Source organism: Nerophis ophidion, linkage group LG09 (genome assembly GCF_033978795.1).
Source record: "Nerophis ophidion isolate RoL-2023_Sa linkage group LG09, RoL_Noph_v1.0, whole genome shotgun sequence".
Lineage (NCBI taxonomy): Eukaryota > Metazoa > Chordata > Actinopteri > Syngnathiformes > Syngnathidae > Nerophis > Nerophis ophidion.
Genome location: NC_084619.1, coordinates 31,471,860 through 31,486,188, shown reverse-complemented (window position 1 = coordinate 31,486,188; position 14,329 = coordinate 31,471,860). Strand labels below are relative to the sequence as shown.

The 14,329-nt window shown below is 39.3% G+C and overlaps 1 protein-coding gene across 1 annotated transcript; it reads left to right on the top strand.

Annotated features, from left to right (window-relative positions):
• Window positions 1–348: 348 nt before the first annotated feature.
• nanp (N-acetylneuraminic acid phosphatase) lies at window positions 349–5,636 on the top strand. Its single transcript, XM_061910839.1, has 2 exons — window positions 349–509; window positions 793–5,636. Exons 1-2 carry the CDS (start codon window positions 420–422, stop codon window positions 1,429–1,431), a joined length of 729 nt encoding a protein of 242 aa, XP_061766823.1. The 5' UTR covers window positions 349–419; the 3' UTR covers window positions 1,432–5,636.
• The last annotated feature ends 8,693 nt before the right edge of the window (window positions 5,637–14,329 follow it).

The following is a 14,329-nucleotide window of genomic DNA, read 5'->3' as shown; positions in this document are numbered from 1 at the left end:
TATAAGTAAAGTAATTAAGTAAATATGTATAAATTATGTTGGCATTAAGATTAAATTCAAATGCATTTTTTTATGTTTTGGTGTTTTAGTGAGAATAGCTGTCATATTAAAAAGAGGTGGCACCACTTTGTCTGATTTTGAAATACTTTAATTTGTACAGCTGAATTTAGTAGTAATCTGTATGAATCTATTTGAACTTCAAAATAACGAACGTAAAATAAGTGTTCGATGCATTGTGATTGGAACAAAAACAACCGAGGACAACTCTCATTTTGATTAACTGACGCCCTCAAGGGGCTACAGGTTGACAGTGCACTGCGTTAGAAGAAAACAACAATTCCCACCATGCAGTGCGTTCATCTTGCCGCAGTTACTTCCGCAATCAACATCGAGTTTCCGTGTTCCCGACGTAACTCACAATGGACGCCAGCGTCATAAAGGCTATATTATTTGACTTAGACAACACGCTCATTGAAACAAGTCGGGCAGGTGAATGTGCGATACAAAAGGTGACATTTCTCTACGTGAATTACGTTTGTGGTTTTAATTTCGAAGGGTTTTGGCAAACGTCTGTATAAAGAGGTATGTCGATCTGCGACCACACCTCTATGGTTCCATATAATAACTAATATCATTTATGTGATATAGTGATTAAAATGTTGTTATTTAACAACGTGAACACGTTCAAGGTTTTATTTTTATTTTCCTACTGTCACTTTATTGTAAGGTTTACTAAAAAAAAAAAAGTTAATTTACGTGTTGTAATTAACCTGCAGTGTTTGACTTTTACAGACTCGAGAACTTTTGAAGCGCTCGCTGGTTGTCGACGATGACATCATCACCAGTATATGTGACATGTTCAAGCACAAACTCCATCATGAGAAGTTTGACCCTGCAGCTGGTAGATCCATCGATGAGGTCCGAGTGGGTCACTGGGAGGAGAGCATCAAGGAGACTGTGGACAGTTCACCAGCAGCCCTCCCAGCGCAGTGCTACCACATGTGGAAAAATAGTCGACTGGCGCTTCTTTCTTTCTCCCCGGAGCTGTGCAGTCTTCTCAAAAAACTGCGTAAGAGATACAAGCTGCTGCTCTTGACCAATGGGAATTCTCAAACGCAAAGGGAGAAAGTTAAGGCGGTCGGTTGTGAAGGTTTTTTTGACGCAGTTGTGTTCGGGGGAGATCACGCTGAGCAGAAACCCTTCCCCTCGATCTTCAAACTATGTTTTGACCTGCTTCAGGTGGAGGCCCAGGACTGTATCATGGTTGGAGACTCACTGGATACGGACATCCAGGGTGGGTTCAGCGCGCAAGTGCGTGCTACAGTTTGGATTAACAGTACAGGAGATGCAGTGCCTGTTGGTTCTGTGACACCAGACTACACTATTCCTTCTGTGTTGGACATGGAAAATATTCTGGCACAACTAAATTAAGGACAACTGGTGTTCAACCATGACCGATGTTGACTAATGTTTCCATTACATGTAGCTGAAAATCTACCTTATAATGATGCAACAAAATGTATCAGTATTTTTGTTAAATTTTAAAAGTAATTTGATTGCCAAACATTATCTTTATCCAGATCAAAAATGTGCTACCTGTGAGTTCTACATTGTCGCTAGGTCATAAAATAAATGGTAAATGGGTTATACTTTATAGCGCTTTTCTACCTGCAAGGTATTCAAAGCGCTTTGACACTATTTTCACATTCACCCACTCACACACTGATAAGATATGTCTTTCAAAGCCCTAACCACGACCCATAAGGAGCAAGGGTGAAGTGTCTTGCTCAAGAACACAACGGACGTGACTAGGCTGGTACAAACTGGGAATCAAACCACAAAGGTTGCTGGCACGGCCACTCTTCCACCGCCCCATGCCGTTGGCAGATGTTACTGTAAAGATTCAATCTAAAGTCTATGTTACCTGGTTAGTGGTTGTTGGTTGTTTCCATTAACACTGATCATGTGTTATTGGCATCAAATTAAATTGTATCATTTGAACACAATATATAATTTTTTAAAGCAACAAGCCTTCCAACATTTTTGTTCCTGATTTTGTAACTACTTTGTCGACAAATTGCACAAAAATACCAATGTTTTAAGGCACACTTTTTCAATAACATTTATTAGGAATGTAACAATATGAACATTTCATATATCAAATTTATTGTGGCCAAAATTATAACATCATTACTAGCGTGGTAATGTTCAATGTGCTCAAAAAGTATTTATATACACACTGAAATCTTTAGATTTTTTCTTTAAGTAACTAAAATAAATATATTCACTTTCAGAAAGCCCACTATTGTTCATGTTTTGTGTTTCTTAAAGGCCTACTGAAATGAGATTTTCTTATTTAAACGGGGATAGCAGGTCCATTCTATGTGTCATACTTGATCATTTCGCGATATTGTCATATTTTTGCTGAAAGGCTTTATTGGAGAACGTCGACGATAAAGTTCGCCACTTTTGGTCGCTAATAAAAAAGCCTTGCCTTTACCGGAAGTAGCAGACGATGACGTCACCGGTGTGAGGGCTCCTCACATCCTATCATTGTTTATAATGGGAGCCTCCAACAAAAAGCTATTCGGACCGAGAAAACGACAATTTCCCCATTAATTTGAGCGAGGTTGAAAGATTCGTGGCTGAGGATATTGATAGCGAAGTACTAGAAAAATGAAAAAATAAAATAAAAAAAGGCGATTGCATCGGCAGGGATTCAGATTTTTTTAGACACATTTACTTGGATAATTCTATGAAATCCCTTATCTTTCTATTGTGTTCCTGGTGTTTTAGTGAGATTGAATAATACCTGATAGTCGGAGGGGTGTGTCCATGAGTGTGTTGACGCCAGTCTCTGAGGGAAGTCACGGCAGCTGCATGGACGGCGCAAGCTCCGCAGATCTCCGTTAAGAGGCGACTTTTTACCACAATTTTCTCACCGAAACCTGCCGGTTGACAAGTGGTCGCGATCCATGTTCGCTTGACCGCTCTGATCCATAGTAAAGCTTCACCTCCGGGAATTTTAAACAAGGAAACACCGTGTGTTTGTCTGGCTAAAGGCTAAAGCTTCCCACCTCCATCTTTTACTTTGACTTCTCCATTATGAATTGAACAAATTGCAAAAGAATCAGCAACACAGATTTCCAGAATACCGTGTAATTGCGCGATGAAAATAGACGACTTTTAGCCTCAAGTGGTGCTGCGCTAATATGTCCCCTCCAACCCCAGACGTCACGCGCACGCATCATCATACGGGTCATCATTCCGCTACGTTTTCAACAAAAAAACTCAGCGGGAAATTTAAAATTGTAATTTAGAAAACTAAACCGGCCATATTGGCATGTGTTTCAATGTTAATATTTCATCATTGATATATAAACTATCAGACTGCATGGTCGGTAGTAGTGGGTTTCAGTAGGCCTTTAAGCTTCACTGATGAGTGTGCTGACGTCCTACTCTGTTCAGCAGTCTTTGAAGGCACAGGTAAAACCGGATGTTGGCTAGCTTAGCTGTGCGCGGGAATACTAAACTGCTGACCTTTGCCCAAAATGTGCAGAAATTGGAAAAAGTTGCAAGGCCAAAAGCATAGTCCATGGGAATTGGTTGATTTTGTATAAATTAGCGCTAACTCTCCACAGATATTGATGCCTTGTTAGAAGTACTATCATCTTCCCAGCAACCTTTTATTTATCCAGTGTAAGACACTTAAAAATAGGTTCTGATTTGCAATGATGACCAAGCCAAGGGGCAGAATTTACATGTTAGAGATGTTGACGTGTGATGATAATCTCTTATCGTCTTTCATTTACCAATAAAAATGTGCACTCTCGATCGCTCTCAACAGTTCACAAATGCTCTCAAAGTGCGGGAATCGGATGTATTGGAAGATAAATGTTTAAAATGTACAAACACATTTGAAGCATGAAATAAACATGGATGTTTGCAATTTATGGACGGCAGAGCACACAGTGGATGATAAGGAAGCCTTCGGTGTTGTCTCCTTCTGTAAATCGAACTTATTATTACTATCATTAGTTATAATTCATTAAAACAATACAATCATTTGACATTCGGTGCTGAGTATGTGCATTGTTGAGCCAGTGGTAAAAACGTATAGTGACACTTCAATAATGTGTTTGTTTTACAATTTCTTGTTGATATCATGTGGTTTTTGAAGTTAAGGTTGGATGGAATACTTAAAACATTGATAACAAATTCATAAAATCACAAGTTAAATCAATGTTATTGAAAAAGCCTTGAACTATCGCAACATTTGCTACAACCTTCTGAAAAACAACCATGAAAAAGCCTTCGAAATTCTGGAGGGACTGAACAAGCTGTGGATGACAAACAAAGTTGGCGGAGTATAATGTTGTCAACTAAAGTGCCACAGAAATAACTTACTTTTACAGCAACTACAATTAATCGTGATTAGTCGAAATTCAAATGTTGGATTGAGCTGAATTTTGTTAAATGTATTTTTACCAGTTACTTGACAAATGTATTATGAAGTCCATTCTATAGTAGCTGAGAAAGGTCACAACAATTGCAAATGCCACAACAGCTTTCAGCTACAGAGACAATTGCAAATACAAATGCCACAAAACAGCGACATTAACCCACAACATAACAACTTTAAGTCACAATGGAAGTTATAAGTTACATGTCATGACGCGGAGTTGAAACCAGGTTTCCTCTGCAGCTGGAGCTGCCGGCACCTCCGCTGGCAGCACAGCATGCCCACACAGCAACAAGCCTGCAGACAATCACTAATCTGCGCACCTGGTCTTGATGAGAGGGAGCGGCATAAAGACCAGCGGACCCGGGGAACCTTTGCCAGAACATCGCTTATCTTCCTAGTAAACATCACGTGTGGCATTCCCTCCCCTGTGCTCTGCTCACCTTCTCTTTGCTCTCTCCGTGTCCCTGGAGTCTTCCACAGTGACTTCCCTGTCTTCCTTGATCGTGTTTCGTCTCTCGACATCCATCCGTATTCTCGACCCCCTACTCGAACTGCGCTGCCTCGCTCCTACCCTCGATCCCTTGCCTGTGCACGAACTGCCTCCTTGCCTTCCCCTGATTCGACAGAGGATACATCCAACATTCATAGACGTCAACTCCTGGTAACATTTACACTATTAATCATACACAGTCTACACCCATTCACTTAGAGTAGCATACACACGCCACATAATCATCAAAGGTTTCAATAAACCTTGTGAACCGCAGTTCTGCCTTGGTTGTCGCCTCCTTCCCTGTCTCTGAACACATTACAGGTAGTAATATAGGTCTGAGGCAAACCTGACATAGGCTCGCAGTGAAATAATTGTGTCACAAACAAATACTTCAAAAAGTACACTAATAATGATTCATGACAGTCAGAAAGTATCTTTGATCACAATAACTTACTTTCACTTACTTTTGTAACTGTGTTCATTTAATCATTTTCGACTTTTCGCCTCAGCCACTTGGTCCATCGGCGAAACTCTGTTGTGTGAATCATGAATTGATTAACGTGGACCCCAACTTAAACAAGTAGAAACATTTTATTTGGGTGTTACCATTTAGAGATCAATTGTACGGAATATATACTGTACTGTGCAATCTACTAATAAAAGTCTCAATCAAGTGTCCCTCACTTCTGTTGTGGCTTAAAGTTGTGGTGTTTACATTTGTTGTGACCATTCTATTGTTAACTTCCTAAATCCTGTCATAGCACGTTGCCACATTTTAATACATGACAACATCTGACTTGCAAGCGACATCATGGACTATGATATCATCATCCATGATCACATGATATCACATCATAGAGTGGTTATGGTACTGAATTTTATTGTCTTCTCTTCAGTTTTAAATAAAATAAAAATAATCATGACAAAAGGGCAATGGGTTCAAACTGCAATATTCAACAATCATCTAAATCCGGTAAATACCTGTAAATGTTTGCTGTATTTATGGATACTACTGATCACTGATTCCATGACCATCAATGCTTGAGTGTCTTCATCCCCACTTACAGATCAGAAGAAAAAACTAAAGCCTTTTGAGAAGCTCCAAGCCAACATCCTGAGCAGTCAAACAAACACCTACCTGGTTAAGGAGCTAATTGGTGAAGGCAGCTTTGGTAAAGTTGCCCAGTGTGTAAACTTAGGTACGTCACAGACTGTGGCGCTCAAGGTCCTCAAAACCAAGTCGAATGTGATTTCCAAAATGGAGGTATTACATTATCGTTTAATATTAACTCCTATTAGGTTTTGTCCTATTGCTAATCCGTCTTGTTTTGTCTGCAGATCAAAATGCTTGAAATTGTGAGCGCTCTCGACCCAGTAAAAAAGAGCATTGTTCGGTTTATAGAAAACTTTGAACACGAAGGGTTTACGTGTTTGGCTTTTGAAATGCTTGACGTGAGCCTTTTCGATTTTGTCGTCAAGAAACGCAAGAAGCCGCTGTCTATCAGTGAGATACGGCCGATAACACACCAGGTAAAGACGAAAGCCATGATGACCTATTACAAATGTCTTGTACACATTATCCCCACTCGTCTTGCAGTTGCTCACAGCCTTTGAGGCGCTGAAAGGTATTGGAGTCATTCATGCAGACTTGAAGCCTGACAACATCATGCTGGTAAACCATTCCTGTGAGCCATTCAGGGTTAAATTAATCGATTTCGGCTGCTCCCTTCACACCTCCACAGTCACGCTAGGAATGATCATCCAGCCCATGGGATACCGGTAAGTTCAAGCCACTTTAAAGATATATAAATATATTCATAAAACTAAAGTTTAATTAGTTCTTACACCAGGGTGCCTCTGTTTTTTTTCGTTTGGTAATCCGTTCCAACAGGTTTGACAAAGATCAAATCGTACGCAGATCAATGTTATTCTCCCACAAGAACAATTGTTCTGTTCCAGACAAAACATTTTTAACACTGTCGCCTGTCCAAAGGCAAAACCCAGTAACTCAATTTTGGTCAAAACTGAGCTGATAATAATTTTGGAGTTCCTAGGTGATATGCTTTACATTAGTGTATGCGATATTGTAATTTGTTCCGTAAGTAAGCTGTTACGCGCATGGCAGGACCTAGCAACTACCACATAACCGCTTAGATACAACAGAAAAACCTAGTATCTCAAGGGACCAATCGGAGCTTCTTTGTCAGTCGCCTTATTGTCTTTAATGAGACATTTGCACGAATGGGGGCCGATGGTCAACCTGATTATGTGACATTATGGCACGAGGGGATATTTGGAAGATTGACCCAGGACGTTGCAAGCACCTTCATTAAATGTATTGTTCTTGATTCTTCCCCTTGCATACTCTTTTGGGCAGATAACTGTGGAGGTCAATATAAAAACTGGACGCTGTACACGGCTCTTGCCCAATGTGCAAACGCAGAATGGGGCCCACCCGAGGTTGTAATAAAATATCTGGAGAAAGGGCACACGTTCATGAGAGCAGATTCAATCCATGGCTCAATCGACAAGAAAATGAAAGCTCAAGTAAACATCTATACGTTTGTAGATATTTGTAAAACAGCATCAAGATAGATTGGTTTTCTTTTGTTTTCTCAAAATCAGCTAGAATTGAGTTACTAGGTTTTGCCTTTGGACAGGAGATATTTGCTGGCAGAAAACGATATGAAATATAGTGGAACCTCGATTTATTAACCCTCATTACAAAAACATTTTAATTTATGAAAAATGTTTGTTGCATGAACCTTGTCTCGGAGCACAAACATTTCATTCCACCCCATTGTGTGGCTGCAGGGCAGCCATTTTGTGCCAGGCAGCACATCCATTGTGTGCGAGCTGATCGATCTCTGCTGTTCATGTAGTCAGCAGAACAACGCTGTCGTTAGCTACTGTGCTACTTTATGTGCTTTTACAGTTTTTTTCCATTTGCGTACACACAATTTTACAAACTGTGTGTCTTTTTTCAAAAGATATACACACCTATTCAAACACCACAATCAATTTTTTTAGTCATAGATTATTTGCAAAATAACACACTTCGGTCAAAACGTATTAACCTGACTCTCGCCATATCCTTGTAGTTCGCTGAGTTCAACACAAGGATCTGGGCTCGAAGGCATTGCAAACTCCTTCAAGATAGCAAAAAATAATGAACCAATCAGAATCGCTTGACAGGGTTTCATAGATGTGATGTAGCGCCGAAGGGACTGTTTGATTCAAATAACAATGGCATGTGCTGACGTTGATTCCGCTATTGCAACTGTTTTGTCGAATCTATCGAATATTAATTATTTAAAAGATGAACAGACAACAATTTTGAAGGGATTTATTGGCGGCAAGGATGTTTTGGCTCTTCCTACCGGGCTTTGAATTTCCCAGCGTTCCTCTCATCAGTGTCACGGGTTGAGTTCAATGTGAGTGGTTGAAGTAGCACGTCATTCAAGATAACGGACAAGTGGTTTATCCAATCACATACAATGATTTTTTTGCAAAGGCCCCGCCTTCTGAAATGGATCTCTTATTGAGAACTCCCAGATCCTTGTGTGGAGCTCAGCAAACTACAAGGATCTGGTGAGAGTCAGGTCAAAAACATATCCCCATTCATCAAAATAAAGCAAACATTTGTAAAAATGCAGTTGTATTTCCATGTCACTCACACAGACTTCAAATGATAAGACCGTATTGGAGTGAATTACTCAGAACATTGATAAATACAAATCGCATTTGTAAAAACTCCTATTTTGCTAAAAGAAATCCTGTTTCGGGCATTCTTCCTGACCATTTTAGCAAATGTGAGGAATGATTACTGTAACTTGACAAAATATATTGGCAAATCCATAGCAATCGTCATTGTTTACTTTGAAGTGGGCCTATACATAAAGACCTAAAGAGAAGGTAAAAATATCCTGTAATTGTTACAAGAACTGCTCAAGAATGATGCTGCAAACTGAAAATATTTATTTTTACCACAGTCAGGTAAAGAAACATATCACAGTAGTCAACTATGGCATGCAGTTCAAAATAAACTCTGAGACACATAAAAGGGTTTGAGGTTAAGGGAACGTATTATTACTATTTTGCAATCACCAAGAAGATATGAAAACAACAATGCAAATTAACGATGTAGACCAGGGGTCGGGAACCTTTTTGGCTGAGAGAGCCATGAAAGCCAAATATTTCAAAATGTATTTCCATGAGAGCCATATAATATTTTTTAACACTGAATACAACGAAATGCGTGCATTTTTAAGACCAACATTTCAAGAGTATAATAAGTATCTTATTCTTTTTAATAACATTGTTATTCTAAAAGTTAACCAATAATAAATATAATACTTCTTTCCATTAATGCGACACCTTGAACAGGTGCGATAGAAAATGGAGGGTTGGATTAAAATGCATGAGAATGTTTTATAATTTGAACGTTATTTTTAACACTGTGATTACCACCAGAAATATTCATTACTTATCATGTTAAGCAATGTCAGCTAAGATTTATCTGAGAGCCAGATGCAGTCATCAAAAGAGGCGCATCTGGCTCTAGAGCCAGATGTAGACATTGCAAGGATGTATGAACTCACAAATAAAGGATAAGCAGTAGAAAATTGAAATATCAATTATTTATATCAGCTCTATTTATTATTTAATCTTAATTATATCAGTACTGACATGTCAAACATTCTTAAAGTTTTGGATTTTTGGGTGTTTTATTGACCAATCCACGTTTGAAAAAAGTTCACTTTCTCTAACTCATTAACATGAAATGTAGCAATAAATCCATCAGAAATTAAAAACAAATATTTGATCATTCATGACATACTTAAACCTTCATACCTCTTAGCCTTCATCAAAAAATTTTGTATTTCGTGTGTCACTCAGTTTTCCTTTCATTAGAAAAATATCACTCTGACACCTACTTGACCCGTGATGAAGTTGCCAACTTCCTCCAGGAGGAGGCAGTGTAGGACAGACAAAAAGCAGTGTTTTGAGAATGAAAGTAAATGTATGAATGTGTTAGTGTGACGTAAATACTTTCTAGAGTGTCAATATAAATGTTGTATGATGTAAATATGTCTAAAAGATTGTGTCACGCTGTATTACTCAGGCTGCACTACAGTGTCTATTCACAGGCGCGATCCCACTACTGAGCGGTACGGGGGCTTTGACCTGCTCCGTTTCCGACCTGGGCCGGTGCACCCCTCCTTAGACGACCTGGTAGTCCCGAGCTCCCCCAGGAGCACCATATCGGCACCGAACTTAGTGCGGACACCCGATCGACATAGTCCACTGCAGCTCCGAACTCCTGAGCTCAAACGATCCTCCAACCTCAGCCTCCCAGTAGCTTGGATTACAGGCGCACGCCACCGCACCCGGCGAGGAAGAACCTCACTAATGCTGCATTTTGCTTGCATTTTAGTGACGTCACCAGGAGGTATGGCGACCTCAAGTGATGGTGTGTGAAAATAAAAGGCCTTACTTTTTATAAACAACAAAATGGTGAAAGATTAAAACTTTGAAAACATCTGGCAACGCAGATGACCTTTGACCTCAACTATGTTCTTATACCTGGGAGATGACTCGAAACAATTACTTTACGTAGTTGTATCACTTTACAGGTAATAGAAATGTAAGCATCTTAAACTATTTCTTGAAGACATTGTTCTTCTGTGTTTCTGCATTTCTGTTTTGGGACAACAGATGTAATTTAGCTAATATGATATAATCTGCCTCATTTGCAATTTGTACTGTAAGGGGAAATCTGATGTTGCAGTGCAGATTTTCCCTTACAGTAGTACAGGTAAAAAATAATGAAAAATAATTGCAATAAATAATACTTATTGCAATAACGATTTCACTATGAATAGATTTTTTGCGCACCAAGAAAAAAGCAGATCACAGTAATTATTTACCACCAAATCTCACTCTGAAGTTATTTATTTTAAGAATCAGTATTTGTTAGATTCGACAGCATAATAATTCTGATGGTCTTATACAGAATAACAATACTTTTTGTTTTTCATTAAAATAAGACATATAACATGTTCTAACCTATTTACTTCTCCAAGACAAAGCACATTGATGAATGATCGTATTTACAAATTGCAAATGAGGCAGATTATAGCATACGGTATTAGCTAAATTACATCTGTTGTGCCAAAACAGAAACACAGAAAAATAATATCTTCAAGAAATAGTTTAAGATGCTTACATTTCTATTACCTGTAAAGTGATACAACTACATAAAGTAATTGGTCCGAGTCAACTCCCAGATATAAGAACATAGTTGAGGTCAAAGGTCATCTGCGTTGTCAGATGTCTTTTATTTTCACACACCACCACTTGAGGTTGCCATACCTCCCGGTGACGTCACTGAAGTGCACGTAAAACAGCAGCATTAGTGAGTATCTCCCTCGCCAGGTGCGGTGGCGCGCACCTGTAATCCAAGCTACTGGGAGGCTGAGGTTGGAGGATCGTTTGAGCTCAGGAGTTCTGAGCTGCAGTGGACTATGTCAATCGGGTGTCCGCGCTAAGTTCGGTGCCGATATGGTGCTCCTGGGGGACCTCGGGACTACCAGGTCGTCTAAGGAGGGGTGCACCGGCCCAGGTCGGAAATGGAGCAGGTCAAAGCCCCCGTACCGCTCAGTAGTGGGATCGCGCCTGTGAATAGACACTGTAGTGCAGCCTGAGTAATACAGCGAGACACAATCTTTTAGACATATTTACATCATACAACACTTATATCGGCAATATATAATGTATTTACATCACACAAGGAAACATTAACACTGATTTTTGTCTCTCCTGCACTGCCTCCTGCTGGAAAAAGTCGGCAACTTCATCACTGAACCTAAATGATTTTAAAAATATGTGTTTAATTTCAAATATTGAACACAACAAACATACAGGTGAAGGCAACATAATAGGGATGAATAATAAATACAACATCTTCTGATGAAGCCAAAATCTGTCATGGGGCATTAAGTTTATTGTATGTGGCAAAGTTCAAAGGTCATGTGAATGAACACCATGTCTAGTGTATACTATACAGGCCCTGTTGTGTTTGGAACTTGGTGCACGTTGTCCCACTTCTTTAATGAGCTGATGACTACCTGAATAAATTCAACCAGCATGTTTTTTTCTCAATGATATTTTAATACCTGATGCGCATATTCTACGTTTGTAAAATGAAAGTTCTATATTTCATATTATTTAGTTGGTGCAAATCAACTCAGTTTTTTTAAAACTTTGTCAAACAATCAGTGTGAAAGTTGATTTGTTTGGAATGTTCATATCAAAACTCTTTGACACATGTTTTCAACTTTTTCAACTGTGAAATATTAAATGTGTAGATCAAACAAGGATATTAGTATGTTCTCATGCTTTTGATATAATAATGTGAACATAATATTTAGATGAACTAATTAGAAGAGGATTAACAGGGTAGTTTTGACCTTACTGGAAATTTGCTTGACAAACAGAAAACAATTAGTGAAGCTGAGAGAACACACATCATCATTGTTAGTTATAGTGTACGCCTGTAAGTTGTTCCTCAGGGGTCTATACTGGGACCAAAACATTTTATTGTACTGTATATACATTTTAAATGACATCGGAATAGCTTCAAAATATGTTTTATTCAAAAAACTATTTATCCATTCATCCATTTTCTACCACTATTTCCCTTCGGGGTCGCGGGGGGTGCTGGAGCCTATCTCAGCTTCAATCGGGCGGAAGGCGGGGTACACCCTGGACAAGTTGCCACCTCATGACAGGGCCAACACAGATAGACAGACAACATTCACACTCACAGTCACACACCAGGGCTAATTTAGTGTTGCCAATCAACCTATCCTCAGGTGCATGTCTTTGGAGGTGATAGGAAGCCGGAGTACAATGTGTTGTAATTTGTGTTCCTATTAAATTGCACATTGGTACTGTTGTGTGTGCACTGTTAGAACGACTGTGATGACTGAAAGTACAAGATTGCGAAACGTAACTTCAGTGTTTGTTTGTTTATGTGAGTGTTGTTTTTGTAAAAGTGCTGATAATTGCAAATTTATTTGGCCCCACGGTGGGTCATTTTTATTTTTTGGAATTTTGCCCACCATCCACCACCTTTATGTGTGAAAGTCAGTCTGCCTCAGGCTACATTCACACTGCAGGGTCGAATGTACATTTTGGAGTTTTTTGTTGAATCCTATTTTTTTAGAGGTTGTTCAATTTACCAAAAAATGTGATTCTTTAATAAAAATGCAATCTGACCGCATGCGGACATAACGTCATGACGTCGCACGCACTGCAGTGTTTACAGAAGTAAACATGTCGGTCTCGGTAGTGTCGCATCAGTGGCAATTTCAAGGATTTTGTGCAATTTTGTGACATTTTATTAACATAATTATTGCGCATATAAAATTAGGAAGGAAGAGGACAAGTATTTTGGCTCTGGCAGTTTTACAGAACATTTTGCTTCGATGTCTGCTAGTGGGCGAGCAGTCGGAAACGGGAGTAGTGGAACTTTCAACTAAGTTACTAAAAGTTTATGTTCACTTGTTTTCTGCTCGGTTTTTAACTATTTCTTTTGCAACCGTCTATTTTAGCGAATATTTATGACGCTTACTGCTTCTTGCTTCTTCTCTGGCGGGAAGAATACGACATGAGATCCACCCCAGATCACACCTAACTCCTACCCACTTCTCCAAAATGGGCTGGCTCAGGGTGGAGGACAGAGTAAAACAACTTGCACTGAGCCTAGTCTATAAAATTTGCTACACCTCCCTGATACCGAAGTATATGTCAAACTACTTCCATACTGCCGTTGACATTGAAAAAAATAATAATAATAATCACCCCTCCCCCGGTGTTACCATTTAGTGGTCAGTTGAACTGAATATGTACTGTACTGTGCAATCTACTAATAAAAGTCTCAATCAATCAATAGAGTATTGGAGTGTTCACATTGAAGATGCATCGCATATTTATCCGATTTATTTCCACACACGAAAGAGGCCTTTCGGAATTGCACTGTTCACACTGACATGAAAAAATCTGATACGAGTCGCATATGAGCAAAAAAATCTGAATTGACCTGCATTTTGAACAAGGTCTAACACCAGGGGCGGTTCTAGGCATGCTTTTATGAGGCGGCAGTCAGAAATGTGAAGGGGGCATCATGTGTACACATCATGCTCCAGCACTTTTTTTTCTGTGCTTATAGTAACGATGCTTTCTTCATTGAAATGGGTCTTTAGCTATGTGTTCAACCCCAACCTGGAGTAGTGGATTGCACTTTGTCAGGCCTCTACCTTCAGACCTGTCCAACTTGGGTGTCCCACCTGACGACTAAGCTCCTG